This window comes from Cannabis sativa, chromosome 7 (genome assembly GCF_029168945.1).
Source record: "Cannabis sativa cultivar Pink pepper isolate KNU-18-1 chromosome 7, ASM2916894v1, whole genome shotgun sequence".
NCBI lineage: Eukaryota > Viridiplantae > Streptophyta > Magnoliopsida > Rosales > Cannabaceae > Cannabis > Cannabis sativa.
The window spans coordinates 19,989,320-20,011,559 of NC_083607.1; the positions used below are offsets into that span (position 1 = coordinate 19,989,320).

General features: G+C 32.3%; 1 protein-coding gene across 1 annotated transcript; it reads right to left on the reverse strand.

Moving 5' to 3' along the window:
- Nucleotides 1-991: 991 nt before the first annotated feature.
- On the reverse strand, nt 992-3,390 carry LOC115697717 (uncharacterized). Its single transcript, XM_030624815.2, has 3 exons — nt 2,914-3,390; nt 2,102-2,544; nt 992-1,627 (listed from the first exon to the last, which is right to left on the reverse strand). The coding sequence occupies exons 1-3, from the start codon at nt 3,076-3,078 to the stop codon at nt 1,189-1,191; spliced, it is 1,047 nt and encodes a 348-aa protein (XP_030480675.1). The 5' UTR covers nt 3,079-3,390; the 3' UTR covers nt 992-1,188.
- Between the last annotated feature and the right edge of the window lie 18,850 nt (nt 3,391-22,240).

The following is a 22,240-nucleotide window of genomic DNA, read 5'->3' on the forward strand; positions in this document are numbered from 1 at the left end:
AAGAGAAAAAATTAATAAAATCAAAAAGATCACAAAAATTGAGTCGTACACATATAACAAAATAGTTCAACTAATTAAACAAAACTTTTAGGACTCGTTTGGTACACTGTATTGTATTGTGTTGGATTGTGTTGGATTATATTGTATTAGTATTATTTAATACAATACTATGTTTGGTATTGACTTGTATTAATAGATTGTGTTGTATTGTATTAGTATTATTTAATCTGGGTCCGAATTCGGGTCCTGAGTCCGGGTTTGGGGTTCGGGTCCAGTTTTAGGGTCCGGGTTCAGGTCCGGGTCCAGGTCGAGGTATGGATTTAGGTACGAGTCCAGTTTCGGGTCCGAGTCCGGGTCCGGGGTCTAGGTCTGGGTTCGGATCCGGGTCCCAGTCTAGGTCCCGGTCCGGGTTCAACTCTCGGTCTGGGTCCCGGGTCCAGAGTCCGAGTTCGTGGTCCTAGTCCCAGTCTGGGTCTAAGTCCAGGTCCTGAGTCCTAGGTCGGGGTCACGGGTCCCGTTCCGGGTCTGGGTCGCCGGTATCGGGTTTGAGTCCAAGTCCCGAGTTGGGGTCCGGGTCTAGGGTCTGGGTCCCGGTCCTGTTCCGGGTTTGGGTTGCGGGTCCCGTTCTGAGTCTAGGTCGCGGGTCCCATTCTGGGTCTGGGTCGTGGGTCCAGATCCCAATCCTAGTCCGAGTCCCGAATCCAGATAACCCCGAATTCTTTGTAAATATTATAATACAAACTAATACAGACCATTTATTATAATACAACATACATTATATTAAAAATTTTAGTCGTAATAATTAATACAATACATGTTATTTATTATTTAATACAATACGATCCTTATACAGCGTACCAAACGAACCCTTAAAATTTTGTATTATAGCTTTAGTTAGATACTAAATAAGCATATGAAAGTATAACTAAATAATGTTACGGTATAGAGGAAAATGAAAAAAGAGCTCTGATAGTCCACACATTTGTATACGAGAGAATATCTTTCAAACTGTTTCCATCAATTCCGTGACACACTATGATTCGAAGTGAATCGTCCAAATATATCTTATTGCTCTAAATATACAAGCCTTACAAGTTACAACAAGAAAATCCAATATAACTCAAGAAAGAATATTATTAACAAACCAAAATACTCAACTGTCTATTATTTCACCAGTCCAAAACTAATTCAAGAGCCCAAAAGTTTCTTAATTCCGGACTTCTGCTCAGAAGTCAACCTAGTTGGAAATTTAATAATAAACTTGATCCTAAGGTTACCCCTTTTTGAAGGGTCCTTTGGTAAGGGCATGCCTTCCTTCGGCACCACCTCCTCGTAGTTTGGACTAATCACACTGTTGATGGGAATGGTCAGATTCCTTCCATCCAGTGTGGTGAGGTTAACTGTATAGCCTGTTAATGCTTCTGCAAGTGAGATCCTCTGTGTGACAACCAAGTCATTACCATCCCTTGCAAATGTACTGTGTGGCTTTTCATCAATTATGAACACAAGATCAGCAGGTATCACATTTGGTTGCTCATTTCCTTTCTCTGGGAATGTGATTTTTGTTCCCTTTTTCCAGCCCGGCTTGATCACTATGGATAAGATTTCTTCAACTGGCATGGTTTTCCTGCATGAAGAAGAGGAACACACAAATGGGGTCACGCTCAACGTTCAACAAACCATAGAAGTTGCAGCAAAATATTGATAAGAAGTCTCTACACTTAAGCTTCAAGGTTATGAACTAGTTTTACATATAGAAAAATACACAATCACTGGAACAAAACTGAAGTTACTGAGCCATGTTTGTTCTATGCAAGCAATTCTGCTCTAATACCAAGTATATGCCTACCAATGTATAACCCTCAATCAAGGTATACACATACAACTAAACCAGCTCAATAAAGTGGTATTATGTTTCAAGATCAAGCTAGTGTGACTTCATGGTTTTCCCATCCTAAATTTGAAGGAGAATTATAATGAGGATCCCTTCCATGGGAACACATAAAACAAGCACTATTATTAGTCTTCTTTAGTTTCACCTACAAAAATCCCAAGAAGGATATTGCAAGAAAGTACATAACTTAATTAAACAAGTACTCACCCGCTTGCATCGGCAATCTCTCTAGATATCTTCATCTTTTTGGTAGTTCCCTTATAGAGCTCTTCAAGGCTACAAGGCAGAGTATTCTCAATTGGAGGAGCCTTACGAGGACTTTGGCTCATTGGCCGACCATCCCCAAATGCACTAAAGATGTCATCCCCAAACACCCCACCAAACGATCTTGACCCCCTCATACCACCTGGGAAGCCACTTCCACCGCCTCCCATGCCTCCAAATGGGCTTGAAGACCCAAAAAACTCAGCAAAAATGTCATTGGCGTTCCTGGGGTTGAATCTGAACACATTTGGACCATCCCCAGTTTGAAAGAAAGTAGTACCACCACCAGGGAAACCCCCTGCTGCATCAGGAGGTGGCACTTGTCCTTTCAGACCTTCTTCACCATATTGATCGTATATGGCTCTCTTCTGAGGATCACTTAGAACCTACAACGAAAATCGCAGGAAGAATCGTATCAATAAAAACAGAGCATTGATCAAACTGGTACCACTACAATTCAATGCAAATATAAGAATTGAAAAAAAAACTCTACAACACAAAAACTTTCGTTAATTCAATTCTGGATTTCTAGTTACATATTCACACAAACAAAACACCATTAACACTAATCATTTTAAAACTAAACTAAATAGAGCAACCAAAAAAAAATACAATTTTTGAGAAGCAAACAAAGCCAGAACACATCCCAATAACATAGATAGAATAAGAATCATTAGAATAAACAAAACAAAACAAAAACTTCTTTCCTCTGAGCAAATATAAAAGCAGGGAAGCAATTCTTAGCAAGTAAATACCTCATAAGCCTCAGAGATCTGTTTAAATTTGGTCTCCGCGTCTTTCTTGTTGTTGGGATTCTTATCAGGATGCCATTTCATGGCAAGCTTTCTGTAAGCTTTCTTGAGATCATCATCGTTGGCTTTCTTATCAACTTCTAAAATCTTATAGTAATCTACTCCCATTTTTCTTTAACCTTAAAAAAATAGTGTGAGAAAATTGTATGGTGTGAGTAATTATTTAGTAGTGTTGTGAATTTTTTTTTTTTTGGATAGAATTTTATGAAAGAGTTGAGGGTGAGGAAGTGGGATGGAATAATAAGAAGGAAATCATTAGAAGGTAGATTTGTGTGGGAAGTACTAGCGAGTAGTAGTAGGACGCAGAACTCTGTGGAACTTTCCAGATGAATGTCTCAAAATCTAAATATTATTCTTTAACGATATTTACACTTATACCACTAATAGTAGAATCAAGATCTTCTGTTATCTCGTTTCCAAATTATAATTTTTCTTTTTAACTCATTTTATTTATCAAACTATTGAGAATTATTGTATTAGCCGCTCTTTGCGGCTGTTAATTTAATTTTTTTTAGTATTATAATAAACTAGGCAGATATTTAATTTTTTTTAAATTACATGTATAAAATAAATTGTTTTTTTATTAAATAAATAACTAGATAATAAAAAATTATATCAAATTTAAATTTTACTAATTTCTTACATAATTTTTTTCTGAATATTATAAGAAGTTAGGTGTAGATACGTATGATATTTTTTTTTAAAAAAAAAAAAGTTCAAAAGCTAAAGATGTGCTATTTTAAAAAACCAAAAAAAAAAAAAACAAGAAAAAAGAAAAAAATATTTTTTTAAAAAAATAAATTCAAAAGCTAAAACTATGATATTTTAAAAAACAAAAAAAAAAGAAAAAAAAATACGTATGAGATCTTTTTTTGAAAAAAAAAATAATAAAAAAGTCAAAAGCTAAGAACCTAATATTAAATAAAATTAAAAAAATTAAATACTCAATAATGTTAATTAAATACTCATTTTTAAATATAGATTTTGGAATTATTATTTATAAACTTAATACAAAATTAAAAAAAATTAGAGAATTAAGGAGAACAGAGAAAAGTAGCTTTAGAGCAATTTTAGAGTGATACATCACTGTATCTATTCTATATAAAGTGTGACTATATAACTGAATTCTTGGTTTATGAGAAATTCATGGGTAACTTTTTTTTAAAATAATTTTCTATTCAAAAATAATAATTTTTTTTTATTAAGATGTATTTTAATATTAATTTTTAAATAAATTAATATTACTTTTAAATTTTAATCGGGTTTATGAGAAATTTATAGGTAACTTTTTTTTAAAATAATTTTCTATTCAAAAATAATAATTTTTTTTATGAAGATGTATTTTAATATTAATTTTTAAATAAATTAATATTACTTTTAAATTTTAATCGTATAAACCTAACCGGAAACACAATCTCTGAAAATTCTCAATAAAATAACTAACCACAAGAGGATGAGCAACCAATCGTGATTATTTAGGATAATCATTTATAATTTCTTTTTCTAAATCTCAAACCCTCAAACCCTATATTGCTATTGAATTATTGCCTCATCTATTCTCTTTGATCTTTCAGCTTCTATGCTGTGATTCATGACCTCTCTGTTGCGATTCCTCACTTTTTGTTGATTTGGGTGTAATATTCAGTGTTCTATTAGCGAGTTATCATTTGTTGCTCAAGTAATTATTTATTTGTGTAAGTCTTCTATTCCCTTGCTATATTGCTTTACTTTTAAACAGCTTTGGGATATGCGAAATATAATGTCATCGGTTAGAGAGTTTGTTGGGCACACCAAAAGTAACAAGATATCATTTTCAATTTATAATCCTTGAAATTTTGATGATGCTCATTTTGAAAGGCTAGGTGTAATTGTAATATCGGAGTAGCTAGATTTTTCCCAGAAGATAAAACTCACATCAGCACTGCCATTGTTGTTACCCATTCTAACGAATATTATTCTTCTAAGCTCATATCTAACACACAATCCTATGGGAACAACATAAAGTTGGGTTGAACCAAGATAAGATAAACATTTTTAAGTGTAATACCTTTTAATATAATAGAAAATACCTAGCATAAAATTTAGTATACGTGTCTCGCACGTAACTTTTTACTAGTATAGATATATAGATATATAGATAGGTTAGTTATTAGATAAATATTTAATTTTAAAAAACTAAAAAAATAAGAAGAAAAAAAAGCAAATACGTATGAGATTTTTTTAAAAAAAAAAAAAGTTCAAAAGCTAAAAATGTGCTATTTTAAAAAACAAAAAAAAAAAAGAAAAAGAAATCTTTTTTTAAAAAAATAAATTCAAAAGCTAAAAATATGATATTTTAAAAAACCAAAAAAAAAAAAAAAGAAAAAAAATACGTATGAGATCTTTTTTTTTGAAAAAAAAAATAATTAAAAAAATCAAAAGCTAAGAATGTAATATTAAATAAAATTAAAAAAAATTAAATACTCAATAATGTTAATTAAATACTCATTTTTAAATATAGATTTTAGAATTATTATTTATAAAGTTAATAAAAAATAAAAAAAATGAGAGAATTAAGGAAAGAAGAGAAAAATAGCTTTAGAGCAATTTTAGGGTGTGACATCACCGCTTCTACTTCTCCTTTATATATAGATAGATAGATAGATTGAATGGACCACCATCTTTCTTTTATAAATTTTAGAGCAATTACCTTGAAATTTTTTAACTGTAGAAGTTACTATCACAATAAATGGACCACCATCTTTCTTTTATAAATTTGGATTGAACATCACGAGACAATGGAGAGAAGAAGAGAGAATATAAGAGAAGAAGAGAGAATAGTAAATTGAAATATGAAATTAAGATAAATAAGTTAGAATATATATAGAGATTTGTGATAGAAAAAAAAAAGGGTAAATACCATTTTGGACCCTCTGTTTTGCAAAAGTTACCAATTGGACCCTGTGTTTTGTTAAATGACAAAATGGACCATGTATTTTCTAAAATAATACAAATAGGACCCTGAATTAATTTTTTGTCAAAATAAAGTTTAATTATAATCCGATTTAAAAGTGCTATAACAAAACTGTTTACATTTTTTGTATTTGTTCGTATTAAGCATTGTCTTCAAGTTGGTTGTATTAAAAAAAAAGTTATCAAAAATTCAGCTCAGGGTCCTATTTTTACTATTTTAGAAAATACAAGGTCCATTTTGTCATTTAACAAAACACAGGATCCAATCTGTAACTTTTGCAAAGCACAGGGTCCAAAATGGTATTTACCCGAAAAAAAATTATAAAAAATTTAAAAAAAAATCTTTTTTTAATTTGAATACACGCCACTTGTTAGTTTTAGTTGTTAATAAATAAAGTGAAAAAATCTTTTTTCAATATAATATAATATGTATAGTGAAGTAGGGTAATTAACGTGTATGATTATATATATAATATAATATATATGTATTATTATGGATAGATATTTTAGCTTTTTTTTTAGTTAATAAATTAAAAAAATTTTAAAAAAAAAAATATAAGATGGAAGAACAAAATAGTAATATAGATATTTGTTAAAATTTTTAATTATTATTATAAAATAATAGTAAAATAGTAATTTGTAGATTTATGTTTTAATTAAATATTAAAATTGAGAGAATTAAGGAGAGAAGAGAAAAATAATTTTAGAGGGATTGTAGAGTGTCATGTCACCGCTTCATATTTCTCCTTTATCTATTCTATATAAAGTGTGCCTATATAACAGAATTCTTGGTTTTTGAGAAATTTATGGGTGAGTTTTTATTTATATTAAAAATAAGATGATTTATTATTAAAAATTAAATAGTTTATGAGAAATTTATGGGTCAATTTTTATTTATATATAATAAAATAAATTCCATTAAATCCAACCAAAAAAATAGGGTTCTAGATTTTCTTTAATTACCATATTTCTAACCTATTGTTTATTATTAAAAATAAAATGGTTTATGAGAAATTCATGGGTCACTTTTTATTTATATATAATAAAATAAAAATAAAGTAAATCCCATTAAATCAAAAAAAAAAAAAAATAGGGTTCTAGATTTTCTTTAATTACCGTATTTCTAACCCTATTTGATTATTTATGCCTCTTTTATAAACCCTATTTGATTAAAGTTAAGATTATAAGATTAATTCAAATTATTATTCATATATTGATTAAAGTTAAAATTATAAGATTAATTCAAATTATTGTTCATATATTCATATTTTTCTTTCCAATAAAAGTTTTGAAACAGCCAAATATAATCTTTATGGCAGCATATTATATTATTGTACTTGGAATTGGATGTAATTTGGTATATCAGTCGGATGGTTCTTTATGGCAATGTACTTAGTTTTAAGCAATGTGTGTTATGAGATGTGTTTATGTTTAAATCGTATTGTTCTATAGTTTATTTTTATGATACAAAATAATAATAATAATTGAAACTATAAAGTCATTATAAGTTATTTATTTATTTGATTTTTTTTTTTTTAAAAAAAAAATTGAAATTATAAAGTGTGAAAATATCTCAAATTTTTTAAAGTACGATTTTCATAGTAGTTTTCTATTTAAATGTAATTTGAAAGTAAAATAAGATATTTTATGATATTTGATAACTTATTAATTGAAAATTCAAATAAAAAAAAAAATAGTAGATGATATTTGGAACATGTATCATTGGAAGTACTTGGATTTTTCTACAAAATATTCTGTGACAACAAAATCTATAACATTTGCATTGTTAACTTTAGTTTGGATATTTGATCAATTATTTATACCAGTATTTTGTTTCTTGATTAGTTATTTTAGATTTTAGAATTTAATTTGGTTACACATTTAAAGATTAATCGATGCACTAAATTAATTATGTATCACTCAAAATTTTTCTAACTCTCTTTTTGCCACCATTTTAATTGGAAATCTTTCCAGCAAACCTCTCTTTCATTTTTTAAGACTTTTCACAATTTAAGTAGTGTATTCTAAAACTTTTTTTTTTATTATTATTTATTATTTTTATAATAATTCATGATCAATTTACAATTACATTATTATGATTTCTTCAAGTGTTAGATAGTTATATTAAATCATTAGAACTAATATATTGCAATTAGTATTTACTTTTAGATTGTAACACTATCATTTAAATTATTTAAATATACATAAAAATTACTTCACGCAATAATTAAAATAAGTTTTTCTTGAATTAATTACTTTATTAAAAAAATTTAATTAAATTATAATAATAAATTAAATTATATCATCATTCATTAAATCATTCTTAATTATATTATAACAACTAACATAAAACTCAATATACGTGCCTTGCACGTAATTTTCTCCTAATATAGATATATAGATATATAGATATATAGATAGTTTCTTAAAAATATAATTATAATATATAGTAAAATTATAAATATATTATCTTTTTTCATATTATTATTAATAATTTATTTATCAAAAATTAAATGCACTATTTTATTAGTTATTATTGAGAATTATTTATTAAGAAGTTTAAAATTTATTATATGTAGTATTTTAAATTACTTTGTTAAAATAAATTATTTTTGTAAAAATAAATAAATAAGATGGTGTAGAAAAAAATTACGGTGTTTCCCATGATACATTATTTTCATATCTCGATCATTTTAAACTATTATTACTATTATATCTCACTTGTTGTCTCATTGTATCTCACTTATTTTTATCATCATATCTGTATCACATCCCTTGTCATTACTGTAGTTCACTTGTACTCGTCACTATCGTAATTCCCAAATCTATATCTTAAAATTAGATTTCATCTCGAATTTTAAATATTTTTTTTAATATTTTATTAGAGAAAATTCATTAGTTTGTTTTTTATTATTAATTAATATGTTTTAAAAAATTAATTCTTATTTTTGAAATATCTTAATTATAAAAAATATAAAAAATATATAAAAAAAAATGTGATATTATTACCGTACTTCACTTGTATTCGTCACTATTTTTTATTTTTCTAATTTTTTTTAAAATATTATATAGAAAAATTATTAAAATAATAGTCAAATATTAATTTGTAAATTTATGCTTTTTATATAGAAAATTATTAAAATAATAATAAAATATCAATTTGTAGATTTATGTGTTAATAAAATATTAAAATTGAGAAACTTATTTAGGAGAGAAAAGAAAAAAAGTTTTGGAATGATTTTATAGATATATAGATATATAGAATTATAAATAGATTGGTTGAAGATTATATGATTAGGTTTGGGAAATTTGATTTTCTATACTTAAAAAACTAAAATATTTTATTCTTAAACCAATACTTTTTAAACTAACAAAAATATGACACTTTTCTCAAAACCCCAAAAATACCCTCAAACTCTCACAGCATCTCTCTTTCTCTCTCTATCTCGGCATCCACAGCCCAGGTCCGATGGTCGGACCATGGGGTCCGATGGTCGGACCCCATCGGACCCCATAGTCCGACCATCGGACCGGGCTTTTTTTTTTCTTTCATTTCTTCATTCGATTTGAGAGAGACGAAGAGAGAGGGTCCGACCATCGGACACCCGGGCTTTTTTTTTTTTTTTTTTTGTTTTCGAACTGATGGATCTGGTCCCTTTGTCTACATATTTTTTTTTTTTTGTTCTTATAACGTTTGAATAATTTAATTTAATAATAATATATAAATGAATGGTTTGGATTTATTTATGGGATTTCCCATGCATAATTATAATGTGTGAAAAGTTGCACAGTTCCCAATTGTAGTCATCTTTATTTAATTTAATAATAATATATAAATGAATGGTTTGGATTTATTTATGGGATTTCCCATGCATAATTATAATGTGTGAAAAGTTGCACAGTTCCAATTGTAGTCATCTTTATTTAATTTAATAATAATAAATAAATGAATGGTTTTGATTTATTTATGGGATTTCCCATGCATAATTATAATGTGTGAAAAGTTGCACAATTCCCAATTGTAGTCATCTTTAGGCGTTACTTTCATTTTTATTTGTTCTTTCAAATGAGTCTCTTGGCACCACAAAGGGACCAGGTCATCAGTTCGAAAAAAAAAGTCCCAGGTCCGATGGTCGGACCATGGTGTCCGACCAATCGGACCCCATCGGACCCCTCTCTCTTCGTCTCTCTCAAATCGAATGAAGAAAAAAAAAAAAAAAAAAAAAGCCCGGTCCGATGGTCGGACCATGGGGTCCGAGTGTTAGATATTAGATGTATATTAGCTGTAAGAGAGTTAGATATTTAGTAGATATTTAGTAGATATTTAGTCTCCTAACTCTGTATATAAATATGTATTATTCTATGAAATCAACACACAATTCGAATCACTATTTTCAACATGGTATCAGAGCCATATCCGCACCTATACAGATAGTGACCATGTCCACTCTGATACGGTTCAAGATTGATGAGCGAAAAATAGCCATCATCTTGAGGGGGAATGTTGTGGATATTGTCGTCCCACATAGAATAAATGGTAGAGAATTGAGCCATATATAAGAACATGGGCTACTCCACTCATTGCCAATTGGTTTTGAGATGGGTCTGATTGGTCGGACCCCATCGGACCCCATGGTCCGACCAACGGACCTGGGGTGTGGGATGCCGAGATAGAGAGAGAAAGAGAGATGCTGTGAGAGTTTGAGGGTATTTTTGGGGTTTTAAGAAAAGTGTCATATTTTTATTAGTTTAAAAAGTATTGGTTTAAGAATAAAATATTTTAATTTTTTAAGTATAGAAAATCAAATTTCCCTTAGGTTTTTATCTATGTAGATAATTGCGGTTTTATGTACATAAAATACAAATGTGTATAGATAATTGATAGGGAGATATTTTAGATCTTTTAAATTAGAGAATAATTTTTTTTAAAACAAAATAACGTAGGTATTGGTTTCTATAATAAACAAATCTATATGTATTTTTTTTTTTTTGACGTTTGTAACATGAGGGGGAAGAACTACAAGCTCAAGTTACAAAGAGAAAGCTTGGACTATTGTTTTTCCAAACCAATTCCTCATCAAGCCCTAAAGCACCTTTTGCCATTTGGTGAGCATGGATGTTATTGTTCCTTGGAGTGTAAGTAACTGAGGCGTTAGGGAAATGTGATAAGGAATTCCTGATGTCCCACACAACATCTGCCATAGCCGAGAGGTCCTTCTTTCGGCTAGAGACTTGTCCAACCAGTTGCTGGCAATCTGAGAAAATGATGGAGAGGGGAAGCTTGACACTGCTGCACCAGTCTAAAGCCAGTCGAAGTGCCCACGCCTCCGCCAAAGCAGGTTGAATGTTGGCTGTCATAGGCACGGACAACCCAGCAATAACCTGTCCATTCCAATCTTTGACTACTGCACCCAACCCAATCTTACCATTTCTTGCTTGAATAGCTGCGTCTGTATACAATTGGTAGGATCCTTCTTTAACTTGGTTGGCTGAAGTTGGAACATTTGCCTGATGGGATGTAACCATGTCAATTCTTTTGAGCTGTGCTTCCTTGTATTGGGACAAAAAAGCACTGATCCATTGAACTACATCACCTGCATTTGAGTTAGTATTTCTGAACAGTTTCTTGTTCCTAAATTCCCAGATAGACCAAAGTGTACATATAAGAAGAGAGAAATCATCAGTAGACAGATCAGTATATGCAGATAGCATTAAATCTTTAACATCAGAGTGCCTATGCAAAATGTAAAAATGATATAAAGGAGAGAGTTTCCAAACCTGTCTCGCCCTGGAACAGTCTAAAAGAGCATGTGTTACAGTTTCTAAGGAACAACCACAGAAAGAGCAGGAAGGAGAGGGAACAACTTTCCTTCTAAAGAGATTAAAAGCAGTAGGCAAGATGTGATAGAAGGTTCTCCAGCCAAAGTTTTTTACTTTGGGAGGAATGCTTTGATGCCAAAAAAATTTCCACCATCGATTGTAAAAGCTTGTATTGGAGGAAGATGGTGGTAGGTTGGAAGTGTTAGAAAGGTGATAGGCTGATTTTACAGTGAGAAGACCAGAAGGATCTCCTTTCCAGATCAAGCAGTCATCACTGTTAGGACCCCCAATAGGAACTTTTAAAATGCAAGCAACAAGGTCATGATCAAAAAACTCAGCTAAACGGTTTAAGTCCCAAGAGCCATTAGGATTAATGAAAAAACTGACTTTATCAGAAGGAGGAGCAGAGTTATTCTTAAACCTAAGAGACCTGGGATCAGGGATCCAGGAGTCCTGCAGAGTTCGAATGGTCTGACCATTTCCCACTTTCCAAATAAGCCCTTCCTTGAGAAGTTCCCTACCCCAGAGAAGACTAGACTAGGAGAAGGAGGGAGAGTGACCCTTACTAGCTTGAAGAAAGGAGGACTGCCGAAAGTACCTAGCCTTAAGGATTTGAGAAACAATAGAATCAGGGGTGGTTAGGACTCTCCAAGCTTGTTTAGCCAGTAAAGCCTGGTTATGGTGAATTAAGGATCGAAAGCCAAGCCCCCCAAAGAATTTTGATTGACAAAGAGAAGGCCAAGACTTCCAATGAGCTTTAGAGTGATTTCCAAAAGAGCCCCACCAAAACTGAGCCATGAGTTTCTCAATTTTGTGGCAGATAGAGGCAGGGAGCTTATAACAGGACATGGCATAAGAGGGTATAGCTTGGATAACGGACTTTAAAAGGACTTCTTTTCCAGCTTTCGAGAAGAACTTATGACTCCAAACCTTGAGGTTGGAACTGACACGGTCTAAAATGAAGCTGAAGCTGTTCTTTTTTGATCTACCAAAACACTGGGGGACACCAAGATACTTTGACATGAATGGCCCATTAGAAATCCCAAGGGTTTGATAGAAATGACTTGAGATTTGAGAGGGGGTATTTGGGGAGAAAAGAATAGAAGATTTACCAAAATTGACACGTTGGCCAGTGGCTTGGTTATAGAGCTGAAGGGCTGCTTGAAGGGCATTGCAAGAAGAGTATGTGGCCTTGGCAAAGATGAGGGTATCGTCGACAAAGAGTAGGTGGGAAACAGCAGGGGCAGTTCTGGCAATTGAAATGCCATCAAAATTTCCCAAATGCTTTTGGAATTTAAGGGCAGCAGCAAGACCCTCAGAGCATAACAAGAAGAGATAGGGAGAAAGAGGATCTCCTTGCCTCAAGCCACGAGTAGGAAGAATTTCCTTAGAAATGTTCCCATTAATACTAAACTTGATGGAAACAGAAGAGAGACACTGATGAATGAGGGTGATGATTCTGCTAGGGAAGTTTAGATGGTTAAGGATTGTTGAGAGAAAATTCCACTCCACACGATCGAATGCTTTCTCCATATCAAGTTTGATTCCCACCCACCCAATTTTCCCCGTTTTCCTATGGTTAATGGCATGGATCATCTCCTGAGCAATGAGGATGTTATCAAAAATGAGACGGTCAGAGAGGAAAAAAAATTAAAACTTACGTGTGTATATAGATTATATAATTAAATTTTTTATATGTATTTTTATTTAGAAAATAATAAAATAATCACTCAATATTTATATAGCTAATAAATAATTAAAAAATGAGAGAATTAAGAGAAAACAAATAATAATTTTTGAATTGTATATAAATATTTATAAATTTATTAAAAAAATAAGAAAATTAAGGATGAAATCCATAAATATATTTTAAATGATTTTACTCTAATAAAAACATTAAAAAGTGAGAGAATTAAGGAAAAAATAATTAGTATGGTTTGGAGTGATTTTAGATCGCCACGTCAGCGCCTCATACTTCTCCTTTATATAAATATATAGATATATATATAGATATATAGATAGATATATAGATTTTAGTATGGTCTTTATATACCATTTTATTAGTTTATTTTTTCTTTAAATAAATAATAGAATTTTAGTAATAATAATCAATCAGAATAAATAGCCAACATCAATCTAATCAAGACATTTTATCAAAATTAGAATTAAAAAAATAAGATAAATGATCAACTATCTAATTCTCCGATCATTTAACAAATAAACTAAAATAAATTCAAATGAAAAAAGATTATAAAATAAATCCAGATAAAAAAGATTACAGCATCACATTAACATTAAGAACAATTATTCTGTTTCATCCATCATTCAAAAGACACAACAGTAGAAATTGTTCCAGCAAGTTCATTCAACATTTTAACTTGAGCACTCAACTATTGTATAAGGTACGTAATTGTACTACTAACAACCCTTTCGATCGCAAAGAACTTGTTATTCCTGACCACTAACAACGATTTGATGACGAGCCATCGAAGAACAAGGAAGAACCAACAATAAAACAAAATAAAACAAGACTAAAACACTCAAAACCATGTCACAAAGACAAGACAAAAATGCTCAAAACTATATCGCAGAGACAAGACTAAAACACTCAAAACCATATAGACAAGACTAATCACAGTAGCAAAAATCGAACTGCACTAGCAAAATACGACCCTGACCAAACCACACCTAAGCCCAAGAAAAGCTAGCGGACTTAACAGAGAAAAAAGACAACATCTAATAGCTATAGATTTAAGAATAAAAAAATCTAATTTGAATGTTCATTGTAAAAAAGAAAAGAAAAGAAAATATAAAAGTAATCCTAGAATTATTTAAGGATTTTACTTGTATAGTATCAATCAATCATCAATTAATATATATAAAAGAAAGCATAAGAGTAGTCTACGTGTCATCTTATCTTTTTTCTTTCTTAATTTTCTTATTTTTTGACACATTTTTTTTATTTTGTTTATAAAGTAATCCACATATACAAACTAAAGTCCCACATGATTCTGGAGATGGGGCTTTTGCTGATGAATCTCAAAAGAGCGATAGCTTCATCCCCACATCATTATCAGAAGACGAGGTTCCTGGGAAAGGAGCCCGAGAAAGTTTGTTATCTACTAGCAAGATAGACCACATGGTCCAAGAGTTAGAAGGACCACTAGTTACCATAGAGGTGCGAGAAAGCAAATCCACGGTGTCTGCTCAGGGTAGTTTTATTTACCCACAAGTTGCTCTACATGCAAAGGTCAAATAGATGGGTGAAGACTTTGAGTTACCTGCTTGCGGGGTTGAAGATGGTGTCGATGGTGAGGGGAGTGAAACAGACTCAGTAGACAATGCTCCTCTAGACGAACCATTTTCCTATGAAGACTTAGTCTCACGGGTTAAGAAGTTCGAACTAACAACATTTGAAAGGTTAAGTTTGATTCACATTGCCACTTTGAAGCCTATGTCGATGCAACGACCCCATCTTCCCTTTACCAATCTTGTGATTATTCCTACTGGTGGTTTCGATTCCTATTATTTGCTGCGGTATCACTTTTCCCTTTCAGTCTTTTGTAAAGGAGATCCTGATTCATTACGACGTGTCTCCGTTCCAGCTTACGCCCAATATCTATCGCATAATCCTTGGGTTTTATGCGATGTATATGGAATACACTCGACGAGAACCCACATTCAATGATTTTAGCTATTTTTATGATATAAAAAATGTTGGCCATGACAATGGTTTTTACTGTTTTAGTAAATGGGCCAATTTTGAGGTCAATGGGGTAGAGGGTACCATTTCCAATATGGGAGATTAGAAATCAAAGTGGTTCTACACATTCAAAATTCAAGGAATTATAATAGACTTCAATTGTCGACCTTGTACGATGTATATCTTTCTACTTGATCATTATTTTTTTCTTTTTCTTTTATGAATGCTAACATTTATCTGTGCTCATAGGTAGACCAGCTCGATTAGTGTTGGCTAGAGATCATGTAGAAATTGATGAGGTTCTGAGTAGTCTTGCAGTCTATGATTGTGATTGGCGTCTATTGTGTACTACCACAAATTTGCGAGAGCACAAGTTGATTCTAGCTGATGCCAAACTTCAACGAGAGGCAATTTACAAGGAACCTTCCAAGAAATAGAAAGAAAAAATCGACGAACGTCTTTCCAAGTAGGCTCTAAGACAAGTATAAAGTAATACGTCTTCACATATGCCAAAAATGTCCTGTCGGTTTGCTTGATTTCTCGATCTTTAATTCTTCCACTTTTTTGTAGATATGAATTTCTTCAAGCAAGCCTCGACTTTTAACCACAAAATAAAGGTTTAACATTGTAAATCCTTCTACTGCGACTCCTCCACAAAAGATAAAAAACGATGTCTTCAATACCCTAGTGATTGACTTATCGAAGAGTCAATACCCCAATAATAGTCAAAGATCCTCTATAGATGATCTACATCGAATAGGGATAAATTTATAGTTCTACCCTTCAATGTATTTTATATCTATAAATGATATTTTAGTAAACTAATATAATTACTAAAATGAGATCTCAATCATTTATCTCTATTAAGCCAAGCTCAAAGGAAACTATCGTTTCACTTTTAAATACTTATAGAAGCTATAGATTCTATATCTATGATTAGCACTCACAATCAATTAAAGTACCATGTCTTTAATCTGTATGTCACGAGATGATCCAATTGGTTAATTTTAATGAATAAATTGAAGAACATAGATAATATAACTAAGATTGAACCTAACCATATCAGGATTGAGATTTATAGACCTAAGATCAACCAGTGATATTGACTTAGAAAGATATAACAATAAGTTTATGATATCTTATCCAAGATCAATATCGATCCAATCCAATGTATACTCCATACATCCGATACTGGTATACTTTGCCAATGCCCTAGAAAAAATATAACACTTATCCAAGGTGTAAGTATACCTTATCGCTGATTATCATGTCAGTCTAAATCCAGTGTATTGACAAATCATGGGACTTAAACTTTTGAACATATAATCATAATTATATTCCACTGTATTGACAACACTATAATCATGAATTATTATATGATCTCGACTTAATTGAATTTTTACATTAAATATATATAATCCTTAAATAAATTATGCAAACCATGCAATATAAAATTATTCCTGATCTTTTATTAATTAGTAAATCTAATTATATTGAAATAGGTTTTATTTAGGGCACAAAACCTAACATGGATACATACAATGGAATTTGATGGTGCAGTAATTAAGTATAATGTGTTAGATTCTATTAATAGGTACATAAAGAATGAGTGTTTGTTAGAAGATCTGATATGAAGACTACATGAGCACAACATGCAGCCGAGCTAACAATGTTAAAATAAAGCAAACTTATGTAAGTTTTTCTTACCCTTTTCTTTTTATTTTGCATTAATTTTATTTGATTGAGCCTTGAGGACAATGCTTATATTAAGTGTGGGGGAGATTAACTTTCGTGTCTATCCAGTTTTTTTTTCTTAGTTGTTTAGTTATTTATTTTTATTATTTTTTAGTTTATATTAGTTTTTCTTGCATTAATTTTAGTGAGTGTGGGTTGAACAAAATTCTGTTGACAATGACTGCTCGTGTTTGATATATGTTTTTTTTTACTTTAATGTCTTATGCATGGTCTTGTAGAAAATAATTTTGTTGATGATGAAATTCTTGATTGTGTGATAGTTATAATTCTAGGAAAATGATAGATTCTCATGATTTGTATGCTTAACTCATGATTAATTATTGCTCAAGCTTGATTTTTTTTTTTTTAAAAAAAAATAAACTTTTACACATTAGTTGAATTTTCACATTTTCTAATGTTTGAAAAGATGAATACATGTTTGACTTTTGATTTAAAGTCTCAACCACTCTAGAACTTGTTTGATAATCATTTGAGGCGAAATCGATAAACTACACATGATTTTAAGATATGATATAGGCAATTTTTTTGATCGATTGAGCCTTTCAAGCCTACCCTATTTGTGAATTTCCTAAATTTACTCAATTTCAGCCTAAATGTTGATATCTTGTTTTTCTTTTGACCCTATACAATAACATTTGAGCCTAAAAAAAATCTCTTGTTTATCCTTTTTTACACCATAGTATATTAATTTTTATGTATTTGTAAGGGTGTGAGAGTTTTATTTGAGGGGAAAATGTTGATGGTTTTGTATAAATGATGATGAGAAAAAAGTTACTATTATCTTATAATGAATGTTTGTAAGTTCTAAGTATTTCATAAAAAAATCAATGAAAATTTAATAAAAAAATGAATACTTGCAACAATTTTAGTGTGGAAGAATTGTAATGTAAAGACCGCTTAGTTTAATTTGGAAATTAGCAGATATTTAAGGTTTAATTATGAAAATTATTTATAGATATTTAAATAATTATTTATGTTGTTTTATTTGAATTCAAAATGCATTTTTATGTCATATAGTGAAATTTCATAATTTTGCATTTTCAGTGCCCGGCAACATGGAACGCGGTGTATGGCTCAGTAGAATCACAACTTAGTATTTTAGTACAGTGGTACGGTTTATAGACATTGGAAATGTCAGGATTGGTCGGGAATTTAGAGTTTCCCAAAAATACCCTTGAGTGCTTTCTAACCCTTTTAGTGGGGGAGGGACAAAATGGTCTTTTTGCCCATTTATGTTTTGTCCTTTAGTGGACTTTATTTTAAGTCAATAATCAGATTTTTTATGTTATTATGGGGCTGAGTATATCAAGTAATCAAGGCAATTACTTCATTTATTCAAAAATTAGAAAATTGGGAAATTAAGAAGTTCTTTCTCTCAAGAGCTCTCTCTCTCTCTTTCGGTTTTGATTGGGGCTGCTAGGGCTGGGAATTTTCTTTGCAATTCAAGTATTTTTAGCAATTCTTAGAGTAATTCAAGTGGAGGTAACCTTTGTTCAAATTTTTCTTTGTTTTCTTGAAGTTTAAGAAAAAAATAAATTATTGCATGCTTGAGAATTTGTGGCTGTGGCTGTTGTTTTGGTTTGTTAGTGATTTCTGAAGCTTAATTATGTTTTAATATGTTGATTCAAGCAAGATTTTGTTGTGGTTTGTTAATTTTAACTTAGTATGAGTTTTGAACCCAAAACTTTGGTTTTCAAGGTAAAATGATGAATTTTGTTGCTGTAGTTGTTGTTGTTGTTGTTTAATTCTGTTTTCTGGAGTTAAATTATGTTGGAATAGGTTAATTTATGCATGAATTAGTGGTTATTTGAGGGGTTAGTCAAGTTTTGAGTTTTTGAACTCAATCTTGAACCTTTAATGGTGAAATGCATTTTTGTGTATGAAGCTTGGTTTTATTACTTGGGTTATGTTATTTGGGGTATTTAGAGCTGGTCTGGAAGGTTGCATGAAGTTTGGGGTAGATTTGGTTGAGAAATGAAATTTTTAAGGTTTCCTGCACTGAATTGGAATTTCGGTTCAGTTTGGCCTGTAGGAACCGGAATTTCGGTTGGTGTCCTGGGTTCCTCCCAGAATCGAAATTCCGGTTGTCGAACCGGTCTACCGGTTGGGAAAAATTTGGGAATCTTAGTTCTTCCCATTTTTGTGTTGTTTAGGGTATTTCCATGCTTTTTATGGATAGGGAAACTTTTAGTTTCTAGTTTAAGTCCCCGGGAAGTGATTTAGCGTGTCACTTATCAGTGTTGTGATTACTATGGTTTAGGAGCCTGTAATTCGCCGAGCAGTTCGTTCCACTCAGGTTGACTGGCACACCTGAATTCGGAGTCGAGGTAAGATTAGTATAACAGTATGCATATATATTTACATGTTTAGCGTGCATGTTAGGAAGCCTGTTAGATTACATTAGATATGTATGTTGGATTCGTACCATCCGACAGTATCACATCGGTACGGCTAGAGTATGACTAGCGTACCGAGTATAGGCTGATATTATGGTCGATGGTACTGTACTGTTTGACCGTATCACATCGGTATGCTCAGAGTATGACTGACATACCGAGTATAGGCTGATACTGTAACACATCGGTAAGGCTAGAGTATGACTAGCGGCTAGAGTATGACTAGCGTACCGAGTATAGGCTGTTACTCTGTCAAAAGTATCGTCGTACGAACGTTCGAGACTCAGCACCGTGTGGGACACGGGAATTAGGGTTGTGGTCAGGGGTATGGGCGTCTGATCATAACCCGGGATATATGTATGTTTTATGATTTATGCTTTTTTTACTGAGTCTGTCGACTCACAGTGCTATGTTTATGTGTAGGTAAGGGCAAGGCCAAAGCTGAGGAACCGTGAGGACGAGCCGAGGAAGATTGTACATGTCGGGCCGGTTAGGCCTGGAGCGTACGATCCTCGGGACATCAGGGATTCTCTAGTTAGTCGCTGGGCTACAAGTATTTTGTAATGAACAGTAAACTTTTTGTAAAGTATTTTCTAAATGGGATCCCAAAGTATTTTGTATGAATTATTATAAGTATTTAATTAAATAAGCAAAATTTTAATTAATCACGATTTCCATAAACCTCGTTGATTAGCAACGAGCTGCACAGTACGTTTAAAAATCACGTAAACACGCCTATGCTAGTTAGGGTGTTACAATTTGGTATCAGAGCCGCCAGGTTGTCTTTCGAAGATCGTCACGACATGTACAATCATAATCAGCAGTTAGCTTGTTCCACGGTTCAGTAAGCTTTTATTGCTTTAGTAGTTTATTTAAAATAGTATGATTTAAGAAAAGCCTGATAGGAAGCATGTTAGTAGCCTGATAGTAGAATAGGCGCATGTTTTTAATTTCAGAATTAAGCGGCATTAGTAAGCTCTCGTTGATCATGATCTGAATTGAATGAGTTATGAATTTTTGAAAGTGGTCTGCGAGGAACCGGAATTCCGGTTGTGCATTCGGAATTCTGGATGGGGTTCTGAAATTCCCAGAACCGAAATTCTGGTTGGGCAACCGGTCTGCCGGTTGGGTGATTTTCAGGAACCCTAGATTTCCTCGTTTTTATGTTATTTGGGGTATTGCCATGCTTTTTATTGATAGAAAAACTTTTAGTTCCTAGTTTAAGTCCCCGGGAAGTGATTTAGCGTATCACTTATAGTGTTGTGATTGTTATGGTTTAGGAGCCTGTAAACCGCCGCGCAGTTCGTTCCAGTCAGATTGACCGGCACACCTGAATTCGGAATTGAGGTAAGATTAGTATAACAGTATGCATATGTATTACATGTTTAGTGTGCATGTAGGAAGCCTGTTAGATTACATTACATATGTATGTTGGCTTCGAACCATCCGACTGTGTCACATCGGTACAGGCTAGAGTATGACTAGCAGCTGGAGTATGACCAGTGTACCGAGTATAGGCTGACACTGTATCACATCGGCACAGGCTAGAGTAGGGGTGTTCATAAAAACCGAAAAACAGAAACCGACCATCAAACCGACCAGACCGTAACTGAATTTTCGGTTCCACGTCATCACCGAATTTGGCGGTCGGTTTCGGTTTCGGTTTTTTTGACACGGCGGTCGGTTTCGGTTCTTGAAATAAAAAAATAGTTTAACCAAAAAACCGTCAAAACCGCCCAAAACCGCCAAAAACCGCCTAAAACCGCCAAAAACCGCCTAAAACCGCCAAACCGAAAACTGCCAAAAACCGTACGGTCGGTTTTATACGGTTATAATTTCTAAACGGTCGGTTACGGTTTTCGTAAAATAAAAACCGTAACCGACCGGTCGGTTATAAAATTTTAAAAACCGACCATAACCGACCGATTTTCACCCCTAGGCTAGAGTATGACTAGCAGCTGGAGTATGACCAGTGTGCCGAGTATAGGCTGATACTCGGGTTGGTGGTTCTGTACTATTTGACGTATCACATCAGTACAGGCTAGAGTATGACTAGCAGCTGGAGTATGACTAGTGTACTGAGTATAGGCTGATACTGCAACACATCGGTACAGGCTAGAGTATGACTAGCAGCTGGAGTATGACCAGTGTACCGAGTATAGGCTGTTACTTGTCAATAGTACCGTCTTATGAACGTTCAGGACTCAGTATCGTGTGGGACACAGCAGTTAGGGTTATGGTCAGGGGTATGGGCGTCTGATCATAACTCGGGATTTATGTATGATATTTGATTATAGTTTTCTTACTGAGTCTGTCGACTCACAGTGCTATGTTTATGTGTAGGTAAGGGCAAGGCTAAGGCTAAAGGACCATGAGAGCGAGCCGGTGAAGATTGTACATGTCGGGGCGGTTAGGCCTGGAGCGTACGATCCTCGGGACAGCAAGGCTATTTTTGTAATTAGTCGCTAGGCGACAAGTATTTTGATTAGTCAGTAAACTTTTGTAAATTGTTTTGTAATCGGGATCCCGAGTATTTTTGTATAAATATTTATAAGTTTAATTAGAAAGCAAATTTTTTAATTAATCACGATTTCCATAAACCTCGTTGATTATCAACGAGCTGCACAGTATGTTTAAAAATCAT

Bases quoted from the DNA above. Each gene is read 5' to 3' on its own strand.
- LOC115697717 (XM_030624815.2), bottom strand. From the start codon at position 3,078: ATGGGAGTAGATTACTATAAGATTTTAGAAGTTGATAAGAAAGCCAAC. The intron at 2,545-2,913 runs GTATTTACTTGC...TTTTCGTTGTAG, and splicing joins AGATCTCTGAGGCTTATGAG to GTTCTAAGTGATCCTCAGAA. The intron at 1,628-2,101 runs GTGAGTACTTGT...TTCTTCATGCAG, and splicing joins GAGATTGCCGATGCAAGCGG to GAAAACCATGCCAGTTGAAG.